Source organism: Carassius gibelio, chromosome B22 (assembly GCF_023724105.1).
Source record: "Carassius gibelio isolate Cgi1373 ecotype wild population from Czech Republic chromosome B22, carGib1.2-hapl.c, whole genome shotgun sequence".
Classification (NCBI taxonomy): domain Eukaryota; kingdom Metazoa; phylum Chordata; class Actinopteri; order Cypriniformes; family Cyprinidae; genus Carassius; species Carassius gibelio.
The window spans coordinates 4166982-4189383 of record NC_068417.1 but is presented as its reverse complement, the minus strand read 5'-3'; the positions used below and the strand labels follow the sequence as shown (position 1 = coordinate 4189383).

At 40.0% G+C, this 22402-nt stretch overlaps 2 protein-coding genes across 3 annotated transcripts; both read right to left on the bottom strand.

The window, feature by feature from the left end:
* Positions 1–474: 474 nt before the first annotated feature.
* On the bottom strand, positions 475–10103 carry camk1ga (calcium/calmodulin-dependent protein kinase IGa). The gene is made up of 12 exons (XM_052590021.1): positions 9814–10103; positions 7816–7941; positions 5896–5970; positions 5674–5812; positions 5474–5597; positions 5323–5398; positions 5134–5246; positions 4543–4621; positions 4121–4208; positions 3735–4042; positions 964–1067; positions 475–881 (listed from the first exon to the last, which is right to left on the bottom strand). The coding sequence occupies exons 1-11, from the start codon at positions 9945–9947 to the stop codon at positions 995–997; spliced, it is 1335 nt and encodes a 444-aa protein (XP_052445981.1). The 5' UTR covers positions 9948–10103; the 3' UTR covers positions 475–881; positions 964–994.
* A 2666-nt stretch (positions 10104–12769) lies between these two features.
* si:ch73-352p18.4 (inositol 1,4,5-triphosphate receptor associated 2) lies at positions 12770–17835 on the bottom strand. 2 transcript variants are annotated; one of them, XM_052590022.1, is made up of 11 exons: positions 16299–17835; positions 16203–16233; positions 15985–16125; positions 14032–14163; positions 13796–13940; positions 13650–13696; positions 13510–13557; positions 13353–13417; positions 13217–13288; positions 13036–13140; positions 12770–12963 (listed from the first exon to the last, which is right to left on the bottom strand). In XM_052590022.1, exons 1-11 carry the CDS (start codon positions 16427–16429, stop codon positions 12819–12821), a joined length of 1062 nt encoding a protein of 353 aa, XP_052445982.1. In that variant the 5' UTR covers positions 16430–17835; the 3' UTR covers positions 12770–12818. The 2 variants fall into 2 exon arrangements, with proteins under 2 accessions (XP_052445982.1, XP_052445983.1); XM_052590023.1 differs by having other exon boundaries at positions 13662–13696.
* Between the last annotated feature and the right edge of the window lie 4567 nt (positions 17836–22402).

Sequence of the window (22402 nt, the reverse complement as noted above, 5' to 3'; positions counted from 1 at the left end):
GGACACCTAAGTCGTGGTATTGAAGGTGGAGAGAGAACTGTACATGCACTCCCCCCACCCACAATTCAACACCCACAATATAGTTTAAAACTGCAATATTAATTAGTTTTTGTTTCCATTAATTCATTTTAAAACATGCTACATGCAGATTCAGTGAACATTTTTGAGTGGTGATGCAAAATTAATCACTGAAACAGGGTTATGAATTGAATCGATTCATTGAATCAGTAAGATCAGTTCACTAAAAGTGTATAAAATGAAGCTGAATAGAAAATAAAAAACACATAGCAAAATTTTTCAACTTCACCTAGGATTTGAATCTACGTTTGTGTAAATATTACCAGAGTTATGCACTTTTATACAAGTTTAATAGGTATTTTGTGCCCAAAAATGTATATCATATGATTAGTATACAAGCATGCAATTCCAAACATAGCCAACTTTTGAAGGTAAAATGACATTAAAACACATGAATTTTGAAGGATATAAAGTTAGAACATAAATTATTTTATTTTCTGCTTTTTAATACAGACATGCAGCAGTGTGTTTATGGATTAAAACAGGGCAAGTAATAAGCCCCTATATAACAGATACATTCATCTTATATGCATATATAAAACATATACAGAGAGATTACAACAGTAAGTATAAGTCTGAAATAAGAAAATAAGATTTAAACAGTTCTTATATTAAAAAGACTCAAACTTGTGGCCGTTTACAGTAAAACAGTGGCACACGTGATCCGCCCTTCCCATGATGCAACGCCATCGGCCCAAATATGACTATCGTACATGAATATATGAGAGATTGGCACTCGGCTTGCAGCGGATCCCGAACAGTGTGTGAGGAACACACACCTGATCATCCTACGAGCGCAGGATCTGAGAGAGACACAGAAGAAGAGAAGTCACACACCTGTACTGTCACGAGACACTCAAAGCAGCAGGCCCAAGCCCTACTCACTTCAGTTGACTGACAGCTGTCAATCAGACGATTACATCACAGAGCAAACCCCGGTCTGCATGGACTGGCCCCGCCCATCTGTGCAACATGTCACTCTTTCCGATCTTAAAAACACACACACACACACACAAAAAATCATTTTATTTGAACGTTCTGACATATCTACAATGAAATTAATTTACTAAAGTAATTTACCAGTCAGATTTTACTTATAAAAGCATTTGTAAATTAATATTTATATAATATCTATATATGATATATAAATATTTTCTATTAATCTTAAGCAATACATCGCAATATAGTTTAAAACTGTAATTTTAATAATTTAATAGTTTTTGTTGTATTAAACGATAAGCAGTAAAAACACAAAATATTGCCATGAGGAGACTTCAGTGAATGTTTTTAAATGATGATGCAAACTAATCACTCACTGAATCAGTCATGAATCGACTCACTTGACTCAGTGAGTCAAATAGTAGATCAAGTAAATCGATGCAAACTAATCACCAGTGTTGGGCAAGTTACTTTTAAAAAGTAATTAGTTACAGTTACTAGTTACTTCTTCCAAAAAGTAACTAAATTAGTAACTCAGTTACAAATTTTTAAAGTAACTAGTTACTTAAGAAAGTAACTATTGCGTTACTTTCAAGTAAAATTAAATTTTAATGCTCAAACGTGACCCCACCTCTACCCCTCTTTAAAGGAACTTAAAATACATGTGCATGTTCAATTATTTATGATAAATCTGAATATTATAATGAAATGGACACTTAATACAATACATTATTAACAGAAACATGAAACATTGTACACACATCTAAAAAAAAAAGTTGCTGTGGGACAAAGTGAGACTAGCCTCCAATCAAATGGCATGTATGTAGATATTATGTTTATATAGTGGATCAATGCAAATAACACGATAGATTTTTGGGAACTTTTGATATTTCCTTTTATTGTTTCTTTAATTTCTTGAAGGAAAAAGTAATGTATATACTTCTATTTAGAGAACGCTACTTTTGGATTATTTGGGCTCGTCGCCATACCTGTCTATCGTTGACTGACTGGCTTGTGTTGTTCGTTGTGTGTCCTGTCCTGTCCGATGATGGGTCGTTCGCGAATGAGCGTTAGTGATGATGGATCGACTCGTTCGCGAATGAGCTTTTGATGAGTCGTTCGCGATTCGCGAATGAGCCGACTCTAAGAGCCGGCTTTTTTAGTTGAACTTCGGGAGCTGGCTCGCATATCTGAAGAGCCAACTCTATTTTTTCAAATTTAGCCTATAGAAATTAAATAATTATGTAATAAAAATTGAAATATTATAGTCAAAGTCATTTAAAGAGCCGTTTGTGAGCCAAAGAGCCGGCTCTTTTCAGTGAGCTGAGTCAAAAGAGCCGAATTCCCATCACTACTATGCGTGCTTTCGAACACCCGCCCAACTCTACCTCTGATTGGCTTACAATGAAATTTTACTCTACCTCAGCCAATCGTCAGCATTTATGCGCTTGTCTCGTGCTCTGCCCACTAACCAAGGAAGAACAGTAAAAAAAGTATTTGCCTCTCGCTCAGAGATCTAGTTGGTCTGATGAAAAAAAAAAACAGCTTCATCATCAGTTATAGTAACGCGCCGCATTTTTTGGCAGTAACGGTAACGGCGTTATTAAGATGAGAAGAGTAATCAATTAGATTACTCGTTACTGGAAAAAGTAATGCCGTTAGTAACGCCGTTATTTATAACGCCGTTATTCCCATCACTGCTAATCACTTACTGAATCAATAATGAATCGATTGGCTGAGTTAAGTGAGTCGAATAGTAGATCAAGTGAATCGATGCAAACTAATCACTCACTGAATCAATCATGTATCGATTTGCTGAGTTAATTGAGCAAACTAATCACTTACTGAAACAATCATGATTTGACTTGCTGAGTCAAGTGAGTCGAATAACAGATCAAGTGAATCGATGCAAACTAATCACTCACTGAATCAATCATGAATCGACTCGCTGAGTCAAGTGTGTCGAATAGTAGATCAAATGAATCGATGCCAACATAATCACTCACTCAATCAGGCATGAATCGACTCGCTGAGTCAAGTGAGTCGAATAGTAGATCAAGTGAATCAATGCAAACTAATCACTCACTGAATCAATCATGAATCGACTCGCTGAGTCAAGTGAGTCGAATAGTAGATCAAGTGAATCGATGCAAACTAATCACTTACTGAATCAATCATGATTTGACTTGCTGAGTCAAGTGAGTCGAATAACAGATCAAATGAATCGATGCAAACTAATCACTCACTGAATCAATCATGAATCGATTCGCTGAGTCAAGTGAGTCGAATAGTAGATCAAGTGAATCGATGCAAACTAATCACTCACTGAATCAATCATGAATCGACTCGCTGAGTCAAGTGAGTCGAATACTAGATCAAGTGAATTGATGCAAACTAATCACTTACTGAATCAATCATGATTTGACTTGCTGAGTCAAGTGAGTCGAATAACAGATCAAATGAATCGATGCAAACTAATCACTCACTGAATCAATCATGAATCGACTCGCTGAGTCAAATGAGTCAAATAGTATCAATTAAATTTGTTGAAGCCATTAAACCAGTCACTGAATCAAATGTATGAATCGATTAATCAAGAGTTATGAATTGATTGATTAAAATCGACAGCTGAATGAATCTTTCACAAAGGAAATGGTTAAAATGTAAAAATATTGACAGTCTGATGTAATGAAAAATCAAAGAAGGCAGGTCTGTACCTGTTGGCGGCGCAGGGCAGGTCGGACTCGGAGGGAAACGTGTGTTGCCCCGTCTCACAGATGACCAGTGTGTGCATCGGCTCGCTGCTGCAGGCCTTGAGCTGGCACTGCCCCCTGCTGACATCAGCTTGAGGCGACAGGGTCATGTGACTGCACGAGGGGTTCCCATTGGTGTCCAGCTCGCTGGGGGGTGGGCCGGGAGACGATACATCCAGCACTGGGATGAGTGGGGCCAGGGCCGGAGGGTCAGCGTGGGCCAGCTGGAGTCGCCTCATGTGACTGACCACCACCGCCACGTTAATGACCCGCTGAAACACATGCATCGTCATACACACATCCGTAATCACTAATAATGAGCCGAATATATGACCTGCTCTCTCGCTCACCTTCCACTTAGATTTGGCAAAGTTCTTCTGCATCTGCTCACAGACCGACTGAAGGATGTTGTCACTGAGTGCCGTGTCTCCACTGATCCTGAACAGACATTTATTCATCAACCGCCATTCACAAACCACAAGAATTACCTTGTACCATGTTTATTCATTAATCAGTATACTACTATTACATACTATATTGCACATTATTATTATATAATACGCATGTTTTATGCATTAGTTTATTCATTCAAGTATGGTTATTGACCATGCCTTGTTTTTCATGAATCAATACTTATTTATGAATGAATATTATTTTATGCATTTAGATGCAACTTATATTTTTCTTGCACAGTCCAATCATTTTATTCATGAATAAATGTCTTTATTCATGTTTATTCATGACTGAATGTAAAACAGCACTGATTTCTCACCACAGATGAGCGAGCGCTTGTTCGGTGGTGAAGCGTTTGTTAGGGTTTTTCTCCATCATGTGTCTGATGAAGTCCTTTGCTGCAGAAATCAAAAGGAAAGATAATTTATTCTCAATTATTCACAAAGGAAAAAGGATCTACACCTGAATAATCTCTACAGGAGTAGATGTTGTAGTACACCTGATGGCCTCCAGGTGGCAGTAATCTGAAACAGTCATAAATCAGCTTGCTGAGTCAAGTGAGTCGAATAGTGAATCAGGTGATCGATTCAACGAATCAATAGGACCAGTTCACTAAATCAACTCATTTGATTTGATGAATCAATTAAATAGATCACTGAATCAAACCTATGTAACGATTCTTTGGTATCAGTTATGGTTTGGTTTACTAAAATAAACAGCCGAATGAGTTGAACTGATCTGAACTGACAAAGGAAACTAGAGTTAAATCAAAATTATTCACATAGAGAAAAAAAATCTATTCCTGAATAATCGCTATAGAAGTTGGTATTGTAGTACACCTGATGACCTCCAGGTGGCAGTCAAGTCATGTTTATGAGGCTTCAGCATCTGTAAAGTGTCTGTGACGCACCTGACTCAGAGATTTCGTCCCAGTACGGAGAGTGGAAGGCGTATTCTGCCTTCATGATTTTGGCGAACAGGCGCGTTTCGTTCTCCTCATAAAACGGCGGGTAGCCGCTCAACCTAAACGAACACATAAGAGATTGAAGGAAAAACCCAACTGAATGTCTGAGAAGAGTCTACGTGAGCCCAGACTCACAAGATGTAGGTTATGACACCGATAGACCAGCAGTCCACAGCTTTACTGTACGGTTTCTGAGCCAGAACCTCCGGAGCTGAGGAGAAACAACACATTATAAGCAACCTAACAGAAGTTTTATTGAAATATGACTGTGTAAAAACTCCCGCACCAACATATCCTGGTGTTCCACAGGCTGTGGACATCACGCCGTGGTCGGCCATCTTGGACAGGCCGAAGTCGCTGATCATGATCTTGGCGTTCTCGTCTGGACTGTAGTACAGCAGGTTCTCAGGCTACAGACGGATAAAACCACGGACGTTAATGACGTCTTGTTAAAAACTCAAGTGTTTGGAGATGGTCTCCTCTCACCTTCAGGTCTCTGTGGACGATGCTGTTCTGATGCAGGTAGGAAACGGCCTCCAGGACCTGTTTGATCACACAGCTGGCGTCTTTCTCCGTGTAAACACCTCGATCCAGAATACGGTCGAAGAGCTCTCCGCCCGACACCCTTCACACAAAAACACATTAAAACAATGTTAAAAAGCAGTGTGGGATTGTGTGTGTGTGTGTTAGGCATTATTAAACACGTACAGCTCCATGACCAGGTAATAGTGCGTCCTCGTTTCGTAGAAATCTTCCAGTCCCACCACATTATCATGCTTTATCCTTAAACACAGAGAGAGAGGGAGTTAGAAGAATCCAGAATGTGGTGTTTGGTGCTGGTCTGTTGTGTTTTGTCAGTTGTTTTAGGGGTTGTGCTCTGTGGTGTACATTGTGAAGTCAAAGGTGTTTGTTCTAATGGTCTGTAGTGTTTATGATCTGTAGATTTTATGGTCTGTAAATTTTATGGTCTGTCGATTTTATGATCTGTAGATTTTAAGGTCTGTAGATTTTATGGTCTGCAGATTTTATGGTCTGTAGATTTTATGGTCTGTAGATTTTATGATCTGTAGATTTTATGGTCTAGATTTTATGGTCTGTAGATTTTATGTTTATGGTCTGTAGATTTTATGATCTGTAGATTTTAAGGTCTGTAGATTTTATGGTCTGCAGATTTTATGGTCTGTAGATTTTATGATCTGTAGATTTTATGGTCTAGATTTTATGATCTGTAGATTTTATGTTTATGATCTGTAGATTTTATGTTTATGATCTGTAGATTTTATGTTTATGGTCTGTAGATTTTATGGTCTGTAGATTTTATGATCTGTAGATTTTATGGTCTGTAGATTTTATGTTTATGGTCTGTAGATTTTATGATCTGTAGATTTTATGGTCTGTAGATTTTATGTTTATGGTCTGTAGATTTTATGGTCTGTAGATTTTATGTTTATGGTCTGTAGATTTTATGATCTGTAGATTTTATGTTTATGGTCTGTAGATTTTATGATCTGTAGATTTTATGGTCTGTAGATTTTATGGTCTGTAGATTTTATGGTCTGCAGATTTTATGATCTGTAGATTTTATGGTCTGTAGATTTTATGGTCTAGATTTTATGGTCTGTAGATTTTATGATCTGTAGATTTTATGATCTGTAGATTTTATGGTCTAGATTTTATGATCTGTAGATTTTATGTTTATGGTCTGTAGATTTTATGGTCTGTAGATTTTATGGTCTAGATTTTATGATCTGTAGATTTTATGGTCTAGATTTTATGGTCTGTAGATTTTATGATCTGTAGATTTTATGGTCTGTAGATTTTATGGTCTGCAGATTTTATGATCTGTAGATTTTATGGTCTGTAGATTTTATGGTCTAGATTTTATGGTCTGTAGATTTTATGATCTGTAGATTTTGTGGTCTAGATTTTATGGTCTGTAGATTTTATGATCTGTAGATTTTATGGTCTAGATTTTATGATCTGTAGATTTTATGTTTATGGTCTGTAGATTTTATGGTCTGTAGATTTTATGGTCTAGATTTTATGATCTGTAGATTTTATGGTCTAGATTTTATGGTCTGTAGATTTTATGATCTGTAGATTTTATGGTCTGTAGATTTTATGATCTGTAGTTTTATGGTCTGTAGATTTTATGATCTGCAGATTTTATGATCTGTAGATTTTATGGTCTGTAGATTTTATGTTTATGGTCTGTAGATTTTATGGTCTAGATTTTATGGTCTGTAGATTTTACGGTCTGTAGATTTTATGGTCTGTAGATTTTATGATCTGTAGATTTTATGGTCTGTAGATTTTACGGTCTGTAGATTTTATGGTCTAGATTTTAAGGTCTGTAGATTTTACGGTCTGTAGATTTTATGGTCTGTAGATTTTATGATCTGTAGATTTTATGGTCTGTAGATTTTATGGCCTGTAGATTTTACGGTCTGTAGATTTTATGGTCTAGATTTTACGGTCTGTAGATTTTACGGTCTGTAGATTTTATGATCTGTAGATTTTATGGTCTGTAGATTTTATGGTCTGTAGATTTTATGGTCTGTGATGTCAATGGTCTGTAGTGTGGGTGATACTGGTCTGTGGTGTTTGTGCCTTTCTTTTTCCCCGCACCTCCTCAGCACTTTGATCTCGTTCTCCAGGTTGGAGTGGTGCAGCTGTTTCTTCTTCACACACTTCAGGGCGTACAAGTTCCCCGTCTTTCTCTCTTGCACCAGGTAGACCTCAGAAAACGAGCCCCTGCAGAACCAGTCAAAAGCACATGTTGACCACATACCCAACAACACAATCTGTCCTGCAGTATGTGACGCTCTTATGTGTTAGAGTCCCAGTGAGCTCTAAGTTCACCGCATGGAGATCAGCTCTAATCCGTCAGCACACGGCCGTGCTGTGTGTGTCCCAGACTTCAACACACCTGGTCTATCCTGAGTCCATCTATCCCATGAATAACCGTCCTAGCAGAGGATTACTGTGCGTTATATAAGAGACCCAATGTCCTCCCCATGCTCGACACCTTCTCAAACCATCTGTGTGTGAAAGATAACTTCGTTCCCATTTAACTGATGAGTGGGGGATTATGTGAAGTCAGTCAGACCTTACCAGCTCTTCAAACCTACTGTAATCAACATGAATGACAACAGAATCCAATCATGGCACTCAATTCATCCATCATTTACAGGACACAGTCGCTAAACTTTAGACAGGTAGCAAAGATTGGTCAGATGTAGTTCACTTTCGGAGGTGAATGTGTCCCTGTGGTGTAGTTTGGTAAAGACACGTACATTCACTGCTCAGTAATCCTTTAATTGACTAGTGTCAGGATGTTCTGTGATGTCCGTGTCTCATTCACCCGCGGAGGAAGACTGACCACTGACAAACGCTCAACAAACCACTATATCAACCTACAGATCATACGAAACGTTTCTGACTCTTATGATATCTCATAAAGCGGTATAATGCCTCAGTGATTCACCTCTTAATTCTTCTCTGTTCCTCACAAAGCTCTCTAACACCTTACACTGCCTTCATAATACTCCTTATAACACTTCATCAGTGCTTAGCAAGCTTCGTAAAGGTCACAACACTTTATAACGCTTCACAGCGGTTCAGTATGTCTGATGAAGCTTTCTAACACCTTATAATCGCTCACAAAGCTTCATAACACTTCACGATGCTTCACAACCCTTCATAAAACATCACATGAGCTTATATTGTCTCTTAAAGCACTGCCTCATAATTGTTTGTTACAAATCTTCCTAACACTTAAACCTAATAACAACTCACACCTTAAAATGCTTCATAATAATCAGTTTTACTGCACAGTCCAGCCTTACAAAGAGTCCTAACTTCTTATAGCATCCCGTACTGTGTTGTAACATCTCATAATGCTTCATAACCTTAATCAAAGTGTTTTAAGAGCTTATAGTGCGTCTTAAACCTTCATAACCCTTCGTAAAGTGTCATAAGAGCTTTCTGTATATTTCATATATTTTGGAAAACTTTATAATGCTTTATAACAACTCACAATGCTTCATAACTCCTCATAACAACTCACAATGCTTCATAACTCCTCATAACAACTCACAATGCTTCATAACTCCTCATAACAACTCACAATGCTTCATAACTCCTCATAACAACTCACAATGCTTCATAACTCCTCATAATGGCTCATAATGCTTCATAAAACCATGCAATTCCTCATATAGGCTGATGGTAACACATACAGCTCCATAAAGCTTCATTCATTTTCCTAAAACTTCACAAAGAGTCATAATAATGTCTATTAAACATCACATAATGCTTCATAAAGTCATATGCTGTATCACTTCACAATGCCTCAGTACACCTTACAATACTTCACAATAATATAATTATATTCATAACCCTTCATAAACTGTAATGAGAGATAATAGTCCCTCTCACAGCGTGTAACGGCGTGTAATATCAGGTATAGCTGCTAAACTGTTCCTCTCAGGAAGAAGAAGAGGCTTCATTGATGAAAGCTCCCTGCTCTCAGTCAGTAAATCTGTGTCTCAGACTCGGTTAAAGCTGCTGATCCTGTAAGAGTAAAATCACCTGGAGATTCAGAAGAAACACACTGACACTTACGAGCCCAGCACTTCCTTGAAGTGGAAGATGTCCTTGATGTTGTCCGTGATCTTCTTCCAGCTGCAGTCGATCTGCTTGCGACCCATCGTGACTCCCGTTTCTCTGACTGATTCCTGCAGCAGACACACAGTCATCTGTTAACCGTGATGACACTTACATAAACCGTTAATGCTCGCAATCCTGCAGAAGTGTGACTCCACGCTTACATAAACGTGACTCTGAATCTCTGACCTTTGACCTCTCTATGTGGGTCACTGCATTAACTCTCACGCTGATATCTGAAGAGAAACCGGCTCAATCACAGACCACCATTCAACATTTCTCACATTATATGATGATAAAACAAACTCATCTGGATAGAAAAACTATCAATCTTGGTTTAATATGTCACAGTTTACTTTATTTCGCTATCGTCACTTAATATAAATGAACCATAGTGTCCTGCACTAACTAGTAAAAATATTAAAACTTATATCTGCTCTCTGAATAATTTTTGGTTTGACAGTATTATATGTATACATACATTACACTGAAAATAAATGTAATAGAAACAGTTTTCACTTCAATTTATTTAATAGTTAGTTACAAAGAAACGGCAGGCAATTAACATTATATTTTGAAGGAGCAACAGTGTTTTCTTGTCAAATGTAAATGTTTTTATTTTTACAATGTCACTAATTAATTGTTAACAAATGAGACCTTACTGTAAAGTGATACCGATTTCACAATTACTTTCGTTAATAATATTAATAAACATTATTACGTTGTACAGCGTTAAACAGTAGTACTAAACTTTAATGCACGCGCTTTTCATTTTATTCAAGACTGAACGACATTTAAAGTCAAAATATTGACTTATCAGACAGCGTTTACAGTAGAAAAAATGAGTTTAAACTACATTGAACAACGCAGTGAATAAGATGTAAGCCATGTATTAAAGAGGATGAATATGATGAGTCTTACCTGAAGCGCACGGGAGGAGTGAGAGCCGAGGAGCATCTAACTGCTCTAGAGCGCGCGGGGGGCGGGGCCGGGGCGTGTGACGTCACCCGCGATCACCTGAGAGCCAATCAGAACGACTCTGCATTACAACTCGATTTAAAATGTATCTTAATATGTGATGTTAAATATGCAAACTTGTACGTTAACGATGGAAAACAAATGCGGGTTCAAATTTGCATCTATTTCTTGCACTGCTTTATATATTATTCTGTTGATTAAAAAGTGTCATGAACTTCAAATTAAATGAAAACTAGTCTTTTATTGTATATTTTTGTGGTTTAGAGCATAAGTGCGTGTGTGAATCAGTTCAGTGGGAGTCATCATAATCTAATATAGTTTTGTTTCATGGAATATGTTAGATATGATGGTTATATATGTGGTAAAGAGGCATATATGCACACACACACACACACACACACAGAGAGAGAGAGAGAGAGAGAGAGAGTTAATGTGAAGCACATGAAGCTGCATGAGCCGTGTGTGTGTGTGTGTGAGAGAGAGAGAGAGGGGGGGGTGTTGCGCGCACGCGTGTGTTTGTGTGTGCGCGCGTGTCAGCTGTGTGTGCGTGTGAGCCGTGTGTGTGCATGTCAGCTGTGTGTGTGTGTGTGTGTGTGTGCATGTCAGCTGTGTGTGTGCGTGTGTCAGCACATGGTCCATCTGTTCATCAGATCTTCTGTCTCACACTTTATCTTTTCATAATACAGTTATCATCATTATGATAATCTCAATCATCTGCAGTAATATTATATCAGATTATAGTAATAATAATTACATAAGAAATACCTCCTCATTGCTGGAGGAATGATATACGTATATTCATTATTATTATTATTATGTCAGTTGTTACAATAACCTAATATGATGATAACACTAATAAATAAATAAAATACCAAAATTATTTTAGATGAAATTATTTGATCTATTTATCGTCTTTCATTAGTCCTACTTCAGTTATTGTGGTAAACAGTTATTTTATAAACAAATAATATTATATTATAATACATGTTTAAGTGTAAATTAAAACATTATTTTGCATTATTTTCTGTTTTTCAATGTTGATTATGAAGTCAGACTTGACAAAAAGAGTTTACTTGTAAATATTTCTCTTACAGATAATGATCTGTATAACAAATGAATTACATAATTTAATATAAATGTAATATATTATTATTTAATTATTACCATAATTTCACTGTTTATTTGCATAATTTTCTGTCATGCACACTGAGTTCCTGTGAGTTGGTGTAATCTGGTTAAAATGACCTTCCCAGAACATTCTGAGCTGTGATTGGCTAGGCAGCAGGATGGGGGCGGGTCTAAGGTGTTCTTAAACTCACAGGACGGGAAACAGAGGCGGTAATTTATTCCAAGGAGCCTGTGGAGCACCATTATCAAACATCTGCAAGCATTGATATCATTTCAGCAAAATGAGGATGAAAGTTTAATCTAACACAGATGACTTTCATTAGACTCTATTATTCAATTATATGGACCTGTTTTTCATTCACAAACTGCGTTAACCCACATAATTGAATATTAATATCTCTGTCCAGTGCATTCATTACCAGAACAATCCAAATAAAAGCAGCGTGACACGAGCAACAGCTGCTGAATTGTGAATGATTCGGACTTGAAGCGTCTTCATTGTTTCTCTGAATTTAATTACTGTTAATTAGCATCGCTAATCTGTTACCATAGCTTTGCACCTGTTTGAGGAGAAACAAGCACATTCAGCTGTACCAAACCAGAATATTTAATGCTGATCTGTTTTGTACTGTGTTCAGGACAGACGTGCGCAAACACATTCACAAAGGTTACACTATAATCCAGTTAAGTTCATCTGCGGTGCTCTGTGATGAGTGGATGAGGAAATAACTCACCACTGCCACCTGGTGGCAACACAGTCAATCACACTCCACCCACTCAAAACAGAAACGAACAGTCTTTCATGATCCAGTTTTTACAGAATGTTTATTCTAAGATCAGATAGCTACACTAAACCATCAGTTGTTTATACAAACACTCATGACAACACATAAAAGAACCAACATCAGCATCAGCAGGACGAATACAAGCAAAGACATTCTGACGATGCTTCCGCATGTAGACCTCCAGGACAACAGGGGGCGCTGTAGTGGAGCGAGACATCTGCAAACATCACACAGCATGTCAATGGTATTATTTATACACATAAATTATGATAATTACATGTAAACATACAGCTCTCGGTTGTGCTCCTCCCCTCGTTTTGACTCCTCCCCCTTAAATGCGCGTCCTGTAGGAGAATAACGACGGCGATGGCGCAGTGACGTGATTTGCGTTGGACTGGTGAATACAAACTGTGGTTACATGCACTTACATAGTGTACGAACACATCTGAAGAGTACTGGTTGTGTTTTACCTTTGAAACACGCTGCTGTCATCGTCTTGGTTTAGACTGCTCGCGGGAGAATCGTCTGGAACTACTTCCTGTCTGAGAGAGGCGGGAAATTAATTAAGTTTAAGCTACTCTCAAATTTAAGGACGTGTGGTTTTACCTCCTGTCCTTTGCATCCAAACTAGCCTTGCAGTTCTCCAGAAACGAAGCCTCTAGATGCTTCAACTGCAGAGATAAGAACCCACCAAGACTCACGGAAACATTCAGATGCTAAACCTGAAGAAACGAATGCTGGAATAAGGTCCATAAACACGAACCTCAGACTGAGTCGGGAGGAAGGTGATGCTGACCCTGCGCCGTGTCGGCTACAACAAAAAAACACAAGCTAGTTCTGAACTCCCATTCTATGGAAAAGAGTGGTCTTTAAGAGGTACAGAGGTACTTAGATGAGTCTCACATGATCAGTTACCTGTTGTGATGAATATCTGAAGAGCTCTCGATCATCTGCTTGAGGAAAACTCTAGTTATATAAGAGTAGAGGTTTATTCTAATGCTGTGATGTGATTCTCAGATGTCCTCCAGGCCACTAGGGGCAGCACTGACCTGTGGAGTCACTGTGCAATCGACCTTTCCTCCTGTGGAGCAGCTTTCTGACCTCCAGCATCTCCTCGCTCTCTGTAGCGTGACGTCTCTTGAGATGCTCCATGTGTACTGACATCAGCTCCACTGCGTGACTGACACGCGCTTCCTGATGCAGGCAAAACATGAACAGTGCATGGTTTATGTTACTGACTGTGGTGTGACGTCTTTGGTTTGAGGTGTTTGATTTCGTAACGTACCTGGTGTGCAGCTCCGAGCATCTCTGCTGTTTTGAGGACGTTGTCCATGTTGCTCTCAAGCATCTGCAGGTTGTTCTCCATCTGCTGCACCATCTTTTTGCTGTCCGCCTCATGTAGACGCTCATACAACAGCTGCAAGATGACACAAACCCTTCCCAACACTCTTGCAACCCTTTGACAATGTCCCCACAACACTCTCACAATCTCTTCATAAAGTTCTCACAACTATTTTATAACCCCCTTGCAAACATCCTCACAATCCTCTAACCATGCACCCATGATTTCCCCAATAACACCCCCAATCACAACCTTCTTAAAACTCTCACACTTCTCATATAATCCTTCACAACCCACTCACAATGTACCCAAAATGCCCTCAATATGCTCCGACGTCACAACTCTTTCACAATGCTCTATCAACCCTCTCATAGAAAATTTTCCCACAAGTGCTCTCCCAAAGCACTATTCCACAACCCTCCCACAATAACCTACAACAATCTCTAAACCCTCTCACAATGCTCCATAATATGTCACACAACACAACGCTCCAATAACTATCTCACAACATCCACACAACCCTCTAACAAAAAAAACTCTAAAGAGTGTTCCAAAATCCTTCTCACAATGCTTCCAAAACTCTCTCATAATTCCCCAAAATGCCCTCAGAACCTTGTTAAAACCTCACCACAATGTTTCCAAAATCCTCTTACAACCCTCTAAAAAAACCTTAACCCTTTCACAATCCCCTGACCATACAGCCACTCCCACAATGCTTTCACAACACTCCCAAGACACTCCCACAATCATTCCACAACACTCCCACAACATGCTCACAATGCTCCCTCAACTATTCCAAAACGCTCTCTCATAACACTCCCACAACCCTCTCACAACGCTCCCACAAGTCTCCCACCATGCTCCCACACAACCCTCTCACAACGCTCCCACAACGCTCTCTCACAATGCTCCCACAACGCTCTCTCAACGCTCCCACAACGCTCTCTCACAATGCTCCCACAACGCTATCTCACAACCCTCTCACAACGCTCTCTCACAACCCTCTCACAATGCTCCCACAACGCTCTCTCAAAACCCTCTCACAACGCTCCCACAACGCTCTCTCAATGCTCCCACAACGCTCTCTCAATGCTCCCACAACGCTCTCACAACCCTCTCACAATGCTCTCACAACGCTCTCTCACAACCATCTCACAACGCTCTCTCACAACCCTCTCACAATGCTCCCACAACGCTCTCTCAAAACCCTCTCACAACGCTCCCACAACGCTCTCTCAATGCTCCCACAACGCTCCCTCACGACCCTCTCACAACGCTCTCTCACAACCCTCTCACAACGCTCTCTCAATGCTCCCACAACGCTCCCTCACGACCCTCTCACAACGCTCTCTCACAACCCTCTCACAACGCTCTCACAACGCTCTCTCAATGCTCCCACAACGCTCCCTCACGTCCCTCTCACAAAGCTCCCACAAAGCTCTCTCACAACCCTCTCACAACGCTCTCTCAACGCTCCCACAACGCTCTCACAACCCTCTCACAACGCTCTCTCACAACGCTCCCACAACGCTCTCTCACAACCCTCTCACAACGCTCTCTCTCAACGCTCTCACAACGCTCCCACAACGCTCTCTCAATGCTCCCACAACGCTCTCTCACAACCCTCTCACAACGCTCTCTCTCAACGCTCTCACAACGCTCCCACAACGCTCTCTCAACGCTCCCACAACGCTCTCTCACAACCCTCTCACAACGCTCTCTCACAACCCTCTCACAACGCTCCCACAACGCTCTCTCAACGCTCCCACAACGTTCTCTCAACGCTCCCACAACACTCTCTCACAACCCTCTCACAACGTTCCCCCACAACCCTCTCACAACACTCTCTCAACGCTCCCACAGCTCTCAGTATCGTCTCAGGTGTGTCTGTGGTACCTGCAGCATCTCTCTGCTCTGTCTCAGCTCTCTCTGCAGGTTCTCTTCTGCGACGCAGCGCTCGTGTCGCTCAGCCTGCAGCCGCTGGGTCAGTGTGTACTGGTCACAGTGAAACCCCACTGCAATCTGGGTAAACGCGCTCTGTGTGTGTTTTACAGAGGTTACTGACGTCTGGAGATGTTCGGATCTACACCTGACATACATTCAGACAGACTCACCTCCACTTCCTCCTCCGTCATCTCCACACTGCTGTGAGAAACACTTCCTGTTAGCGTTACCACTAGCACACAGTGTGTGTTTCATCGGGTCTTTACCTCTTTAATCCCAGTCGCTCCATGATGGATAAACTCTCCCAGGAAGCCGCCAGCAGTGTCTGTGTATCCTCATCGCTGTCATCACTGTCTCCCAGTGCTCCAGCAGAATCATCACGGCCTGATTCATTCATCTGCTCATAAAACACGGTGTAATCTAGAGTGAAGCGTCTGCAGTCCGTTCAGAGATAAAGAGTCAGTGCTAATCTTCTTAACACTCTTCAGGTCTGAACACTGATCTGGAATCATCTGTGGAGAGGTGGAGCTGCTCTACACACACAACACCACTGACCCCAGAGCAGCACCACAGCAGATCAGTGAGGAGCCGCCACAGACCAGACACTCAGAACACTGAGACTCCAGAGGTCAGAGGTCACCAGTCACAAGACAGCAGAGGACTGATAATCCTATGAATACATTCAATTATTTATTAAAAACTTGGAAATTTCAATGAATTTACTATATCTAACAAAATAAATAAAAAGAAATGCAATTATTTAATAAACTAATTTTTAATTAAAATAATTCTTATTTGTTTACATTTTATTATTGTTGTTGTTTTTTTATTATTGTTTTTCATAAATTAACAAACATTCTAAATCTGGTTTTTGCAAATAATTAAAACAAGGAATTAAAATAAATATATACATTTTAATTTTCTCCCTTTGTGAAACTCTAAAAGTGAAATGCATGGTGTGTTTCCAGATATGACCACGAGAGGACGCTACAGAAGTCACTGTTTGAGCACCTCAGAGTCAGAGCACAAGAGCTGAACTCTGACAGTCTTCTAGAAAGCTGAGGAAGCGTCCTCACTGACTCCTGAGATCCACTCTTTATGAATGTGTAAGACACAACAGTTCATTCATGTGTGTGCGAAGCCCCATGATTTCAGAGCTGATCCGTCTAATCTGTACTAGGCTGATTTCAGCATCTCATGTGACCAAATCCCGTTTGAAATCCTCAAATGCTTTTGTTTTGTGCTCGGACTCAGCGTGAGGCAGAATCCGGACTGGAATCAGACGCTTGCTGAGACACAGAACACACACAATAGAGAGGGGCCACATTGTTCATACAACATCTGTGGAGCACGTTTCACACACACACACACACACACACACACACACACCCTTAAAACAAACAAAGATAATACAACACACACATACCGACACAAACGTTATCACGTGTAATGACAATCATAATCAGATCCACATGATTGTTCTGTTCCCGCATTTGCTTCGTGAATCTTGACCTTATGGAGAGGAAACCAATCGAACAGAATGCAGGGTCACGACCTTCAGCTGAGGAGGAAATATACATAACAGACAGGAAACCACCTGACAGACGAACACAACTCAGAGGAAGAGAACATAGCCTTGAGAACCCTGCACTCACCCTCACGCCGTGATACAACACCACTGACTCTCAAAACACACGATGAGCCTCAGAAACATCCCACTGACCGGTGAAACACCATCTGAGACCCAAAACACCATCTGAGACCAAAAACACCATCTGAAACCCCAAAACACCATCTGAGACCAAAAACACCATCTGAGACCCCCAAACACCCCATTCACCCTCATGATCCTCTTAAACAGCCAGAAACTCCTTAAATACTAACTCAATCTCAAAAACACCCCAATGATCCCCTAAAACACCCAGCTACCCCAAAATGCCCAGAAACCCATGAACACCCAGATTACTCCCCAAACATTTAATGTCACTCAGAAACACCCCAATGATTTCCTGGAACACACAGTGACCCTCAAAAAATGTCCAGAAGTTCACAACACCCCGATTACTCCCTAAATATATGTCTCTCAGAAAAACCTCAAGGACACCCAGTTACCCTCAAAACCACCAAATTAATCTCCAAAACACCCAGATTACTCCCTAAACACTTACTGAACCACACAACACTTCAATGAACCCCTAAAACACCCAGTGACCCCAAAAATTGCCAAGGAACTCTGAAACACCCAGATTATTCTCTAAATACTTAAATGTCCCAAAAAACACATAATTGATCACCTAAAACACCTAGTGACCCCCAAAATCCCCAGAAACCCATAAACACACAGATTACTCCCTAAATATATGTCCTTCAAAAAAAACTCAATGATATCTCTATAACACCCAGATTACGCCCTAAATACCTATTAAACCTAAAAAAAAGAATGAACCCCTAAAACACCCAGCGACCCCCCAAAACTGCCAAACGAACTCCAAAACACCCAGACTATTCTCTAAATACTAAATGTCCTAAAAACACCACAATGATCCCGTAAATACATCACATGACCTTCATCAACACCTTATAAAACTCTCTAAAAAAATTGTATCACCTCCAAAAACAACCCAATGATCCCCTAAAACACCAAATGAAACTTAGAAACACCCAGATTACTCCCTAAATACTTAATGTCCCTCAAAAACACCCCAGTGATTTCGTAGGACACAGTGAACCTCAAAAATGTCAAAACAGCCAAATTACCTAATAATTATAGAACCCTAATAACAACCCCCGTGATCCTCTAAAACACCCCGTGATTCTCAAAAACACGCAAGGGAAGTTCCAACACCCTGAGTGCTCCCTTAATACTTCATGACCCCTAAATGATCCCCTAAAACATCAACTGACCTTCAGCAACACCTAAAACTCTCAAAACCTCACATTACCCTCAATATACCCCAGTGACCCTCTAAAGCACCCAGTGACTCCCAAAGTGATGATAGATGGCGATCCGAGAGCGCTTCGAAACAGTGAATCGGTGAGTTTCAAAAGCTTTACGTCACCCTTCACTATGTGCTTTCTGAAAATCATCACAAGCCAAGTCGAAATCTGAAAATGAATGGTGCCTTTGAGCTTGTTTGTTAGTGAACAGGGTTTATACAGAGATTCTTACATTGAATTTACCTTTTTACCACCTATTTTACTACCATCACAATATTTTTACTCAATGTGTCAAAGAGTAACAATTACATAAAAATTAGAAGACAGACTGGACCTTTAGAATGAACAGCTACACAATGTGTAATAATAAAGTGCAATCGTACACTACAGGGGTGGTTCTAGGGTGAGGGGAGATCCGGGGCTTAGCCCAGAAAAATCCATGGATGTGACTTTTTATTTTAATAAATCAGACAGATTTACCTTGTTTAAAATATACAAAAACAATAAAAACAAATTTAAGACAGTTTATTTAAAGTATTGAGGAAAATACATTTGCTTTTTGCAAACACAAATTAAGAATTGCAAAACAAATGAAACAGCGCGAAAGCAATGATTTTGCAATAAATATTTTCATGGTCATATCTATTAATTTATTTGCAGCGCTGCTTTTATTTTGTGTGTCAGTCTAGTTTGAGCTTGCGATACCATTTTCCCTTTGGCTTCACTTTTCTGCACGTCTCTCTTTGTGGCACTGTTTTGACGTGGGGGCGTGGAAGTGACGTCATCAGCCCGAGACGCAGCTCACTGATCCAGGTCCTGTCATGATGAGCAGAGACTTGGATCGTTTATTTTTATTCAGTAGCATAAAAACATTCATGTTTTCGTTTTATTTACTTTATTAACAAATGAATGTGTATTAGAAGCGTTTGCTCAAGTTAAAGAAGTTGCTAACATGAAAATCTGCTGTTTATTTCTCTCGATGTGCATACTTTTATAGCATTATGTGTATTGGGATCGCGAATCATTTGAGTCAGTTCGGGAGTTCGGAGCGGGATCGCGAATCATTTGAGTCAATTTGGGGATCGCGAATCATTTGAATCAGTTCGGGAGTTCGGAGCGGGATCGCGAATCATTTGAGTCAATTTGGGGATCGCGAATCATTTGAGTCAGTTCGGGAGTTCGTAGAGGTTTCGCGAATCATTTGAGTCAATTTGGGCATCGCGAATCATTTGAATCAGTTCGGGAGTTCGGAGCGGGATCGCGAATCATTTGAGTCAATTTGGGGATCGCGAATAATTTGAATAAGTTCGGGAGTTCGGAGCGGGATCGCGAATCATTTGAGTCAATTTGGGCATCGCGAATCATTTGAGTCAGTTCGGGAGTTCGGAGCGGAATCGCGAATCATTTGAGTCAATTTGGGGATCGCGAATCATTTGAATCAGCTCGGGAGTTCGTAGCGGTTTCGCGAATCATTTGAATAAGTTCGGGAGTTCGTAGCGGGATCGCGAATCATTTGAGTCAGTTTGGGGATCGCAAATCATTAGAAGCAGTTCGGGAGTTCGTAGCGGGATCGCGAATCATTTGAGTCATCTGACTCCAGTTTGGGAGTTCAAAGCGTGATCGCGAATCATTTGAGTCAGTTTGAGGATCGCGAATCATTTGAATCAGCTCGGGAGTTCGTAGCGGGATCGCGAATCATTTGAGTCAGTTTGGGGATCGCAAATCATTTGAAGCAGTTCGGGAGTTCGTAGCGGGATCGCGAATCATTTGAGTCATCTGACTCCAGTTTGGGAGTTCAAAGCGTGATCGCGAATCATTTGAGTCAGTTTGAGGATCGCGAATCATTTGAATCAGCTCGGGAGTTCGTAGCAGGTTCGCGAATCATTTGAGTCAGTTTGAGGATCGCGAATCATTTGAATCAGCTCGGGAGTTCGTAGCGGTTTCGCGAATCATTTGAGTCAGTTTGGGGTTCGCAAATCATATCTGTATATGGATAGGCATTTTTAACTAATTAAGTAGCTAGTTATAATTACGTTTTCCAGCTTGTTTAGGTGTGAAATTTAATCTCGTATTTTTTGTTTTAATGATGTGCCTTTTAACAGTATCAAGTTTATTAAAAAACTAATCAAATCGTGCCTAAAAAGTGACACATCTAGGCTAATGTAAAGTTACATGATGAAGTCATACTAGTGCGTGTGGCGGGTGTGCATTTCGAGTGCGTTCTTTCACTGCATTATTCGGTGTATTCAAATGAATTTATGAATGCATGTGAATGATCACAAAATTCAAGATATGAACCCTTTGTGCCAAAAGGGTTCTTTCTTGTCATTATAGAACCTTTTTAGCATAAAAGGTTCTTTGGAGTTGAGTAAAGAACCCTATGGTTCTATATAGAACCCCAATGATCCCTTTCTTCTAAGAGTTTGTTATCACTATAATAACAGTATTTCATTAATAAACAAATAAATTCAACACTGGACACAAGCCAAGCACTGTCCAACACAGAGAGAGAGAGAGAGAGAGAGAGAGAGAGAGAGAGAGAGAGAGAGAGAGAGAGAGAGAGAAACATCAAACAGAAAACACAAAGCCTCTCTTTGAAACGAATTTCATTTTGTATTAATTGTATCTTAATTTTAATCCATGTTTCATTATTTTGTATAAATCACAACACGTTCAGACATGAACCGAAACTCCTAGGCTACTCGCTTCACAAACATAAACCCATTAGAAATATCCTATATCTATTATCTACAGAAAGCTTGAAATTTCTACTTTTAAACAGAACCATTCAAAACTAAATACAAGTAGGCTATAGGCTAATCCGTAAGAAATGCATTTTTCTCCGGCGCGTTCACTACTGCGAAGATCGCGAGTCAGTGTCAGGAGATTTGAACTAATTTCCAGGCATCATAACATTGCAAAAGGAAATTGTAATATTTTTGTATTACTATTTTGGTATGATGAGCATTCACCCGCCAGTGTGGCGGATAGCCTTTTGAGATTTACTCGCCAAACGGAAAATCTAACCGCACTTGGCGCTTGTTAATTTCGGACCCTGGTGACCCTACCGCGGGCCGTAGTTTGGACACCCATGATATAGAGCCAGTTAGATGGGGTTTCGAAAATTTTCTACCTCGGCAGATGACGTTTACTACTTTTTACTACTTTTCACTGGCCTTAATTTGGCATAATTTAATTTACTACCATTTACAACCCTGGTGAATCACTTGAACCCAATTATCATGTCACGAGTCTGAATCAATCAGAGTGGTTCCAGCGTAAACGACTCACTCAATTGATTCGGTTCGTCTTTTTACCAGGTGACACCCAAAAACACCCACTTACCTCTAAAATAATCTCTCTTTGAACATAAAAGATGTTGGTTCAGTCTGAACACAAGCATGTTGAGGAATGAAGCCAGAAGAAGCATTAG

What these genes read in the sequence shown, in the direction of transcription:
- camk1ga (XM_052590021.1), bottom strand. Translation starts at nt 9,947, where the DNA reads ATGACTGTGTGTCTGCTGCAGGAATCAGTCAGAGAAACGGGAGTCACG. An exon ending in TATTACCTGGTCATGGAGCT is followed by an intron (nt 5,813 to 5,895) that starts GTACGTGTTTAA and finishes TTTTGTGTGAAG; the next exon opens with GGTGTCGGGCGGAGAGCTCT. An exon ending in GGACGAAATCTCTGAGTCAG is followed by an intron (nt 4,622 to 5,133) that starts GTGCGTCACAGA and finishes TGATTTCTGCAG; the next exon opens with CAAAGGACTTCATCAGACAC.
- si:ch73-352p18.4 (XM_052590022.1), bottom strand. Translation starts at nt 16,429, where the DNA reads ATGAATGAATCAGGCCGTGATGATTCTGCTGGAGCACTGGGAGACAGT. An exon ending in AGAGCAGAGAGATGCTGCAG is followed by an intron (nt 14,164 to 15,984) that starts GTACCACAGACA and finishes GTCATCTTGCAG; the next exon opens with CTGTTGTATGAGCGTCTACA. An exon ending in GACAGCAGCGTGTTTCAAAG is followed by an intron (nt 13,141 to 13,216) that starts GTAAAACACAAC and finishes TGTATTCACCAG; the next exon opens with TCCAACGCAAATCACGTCAC.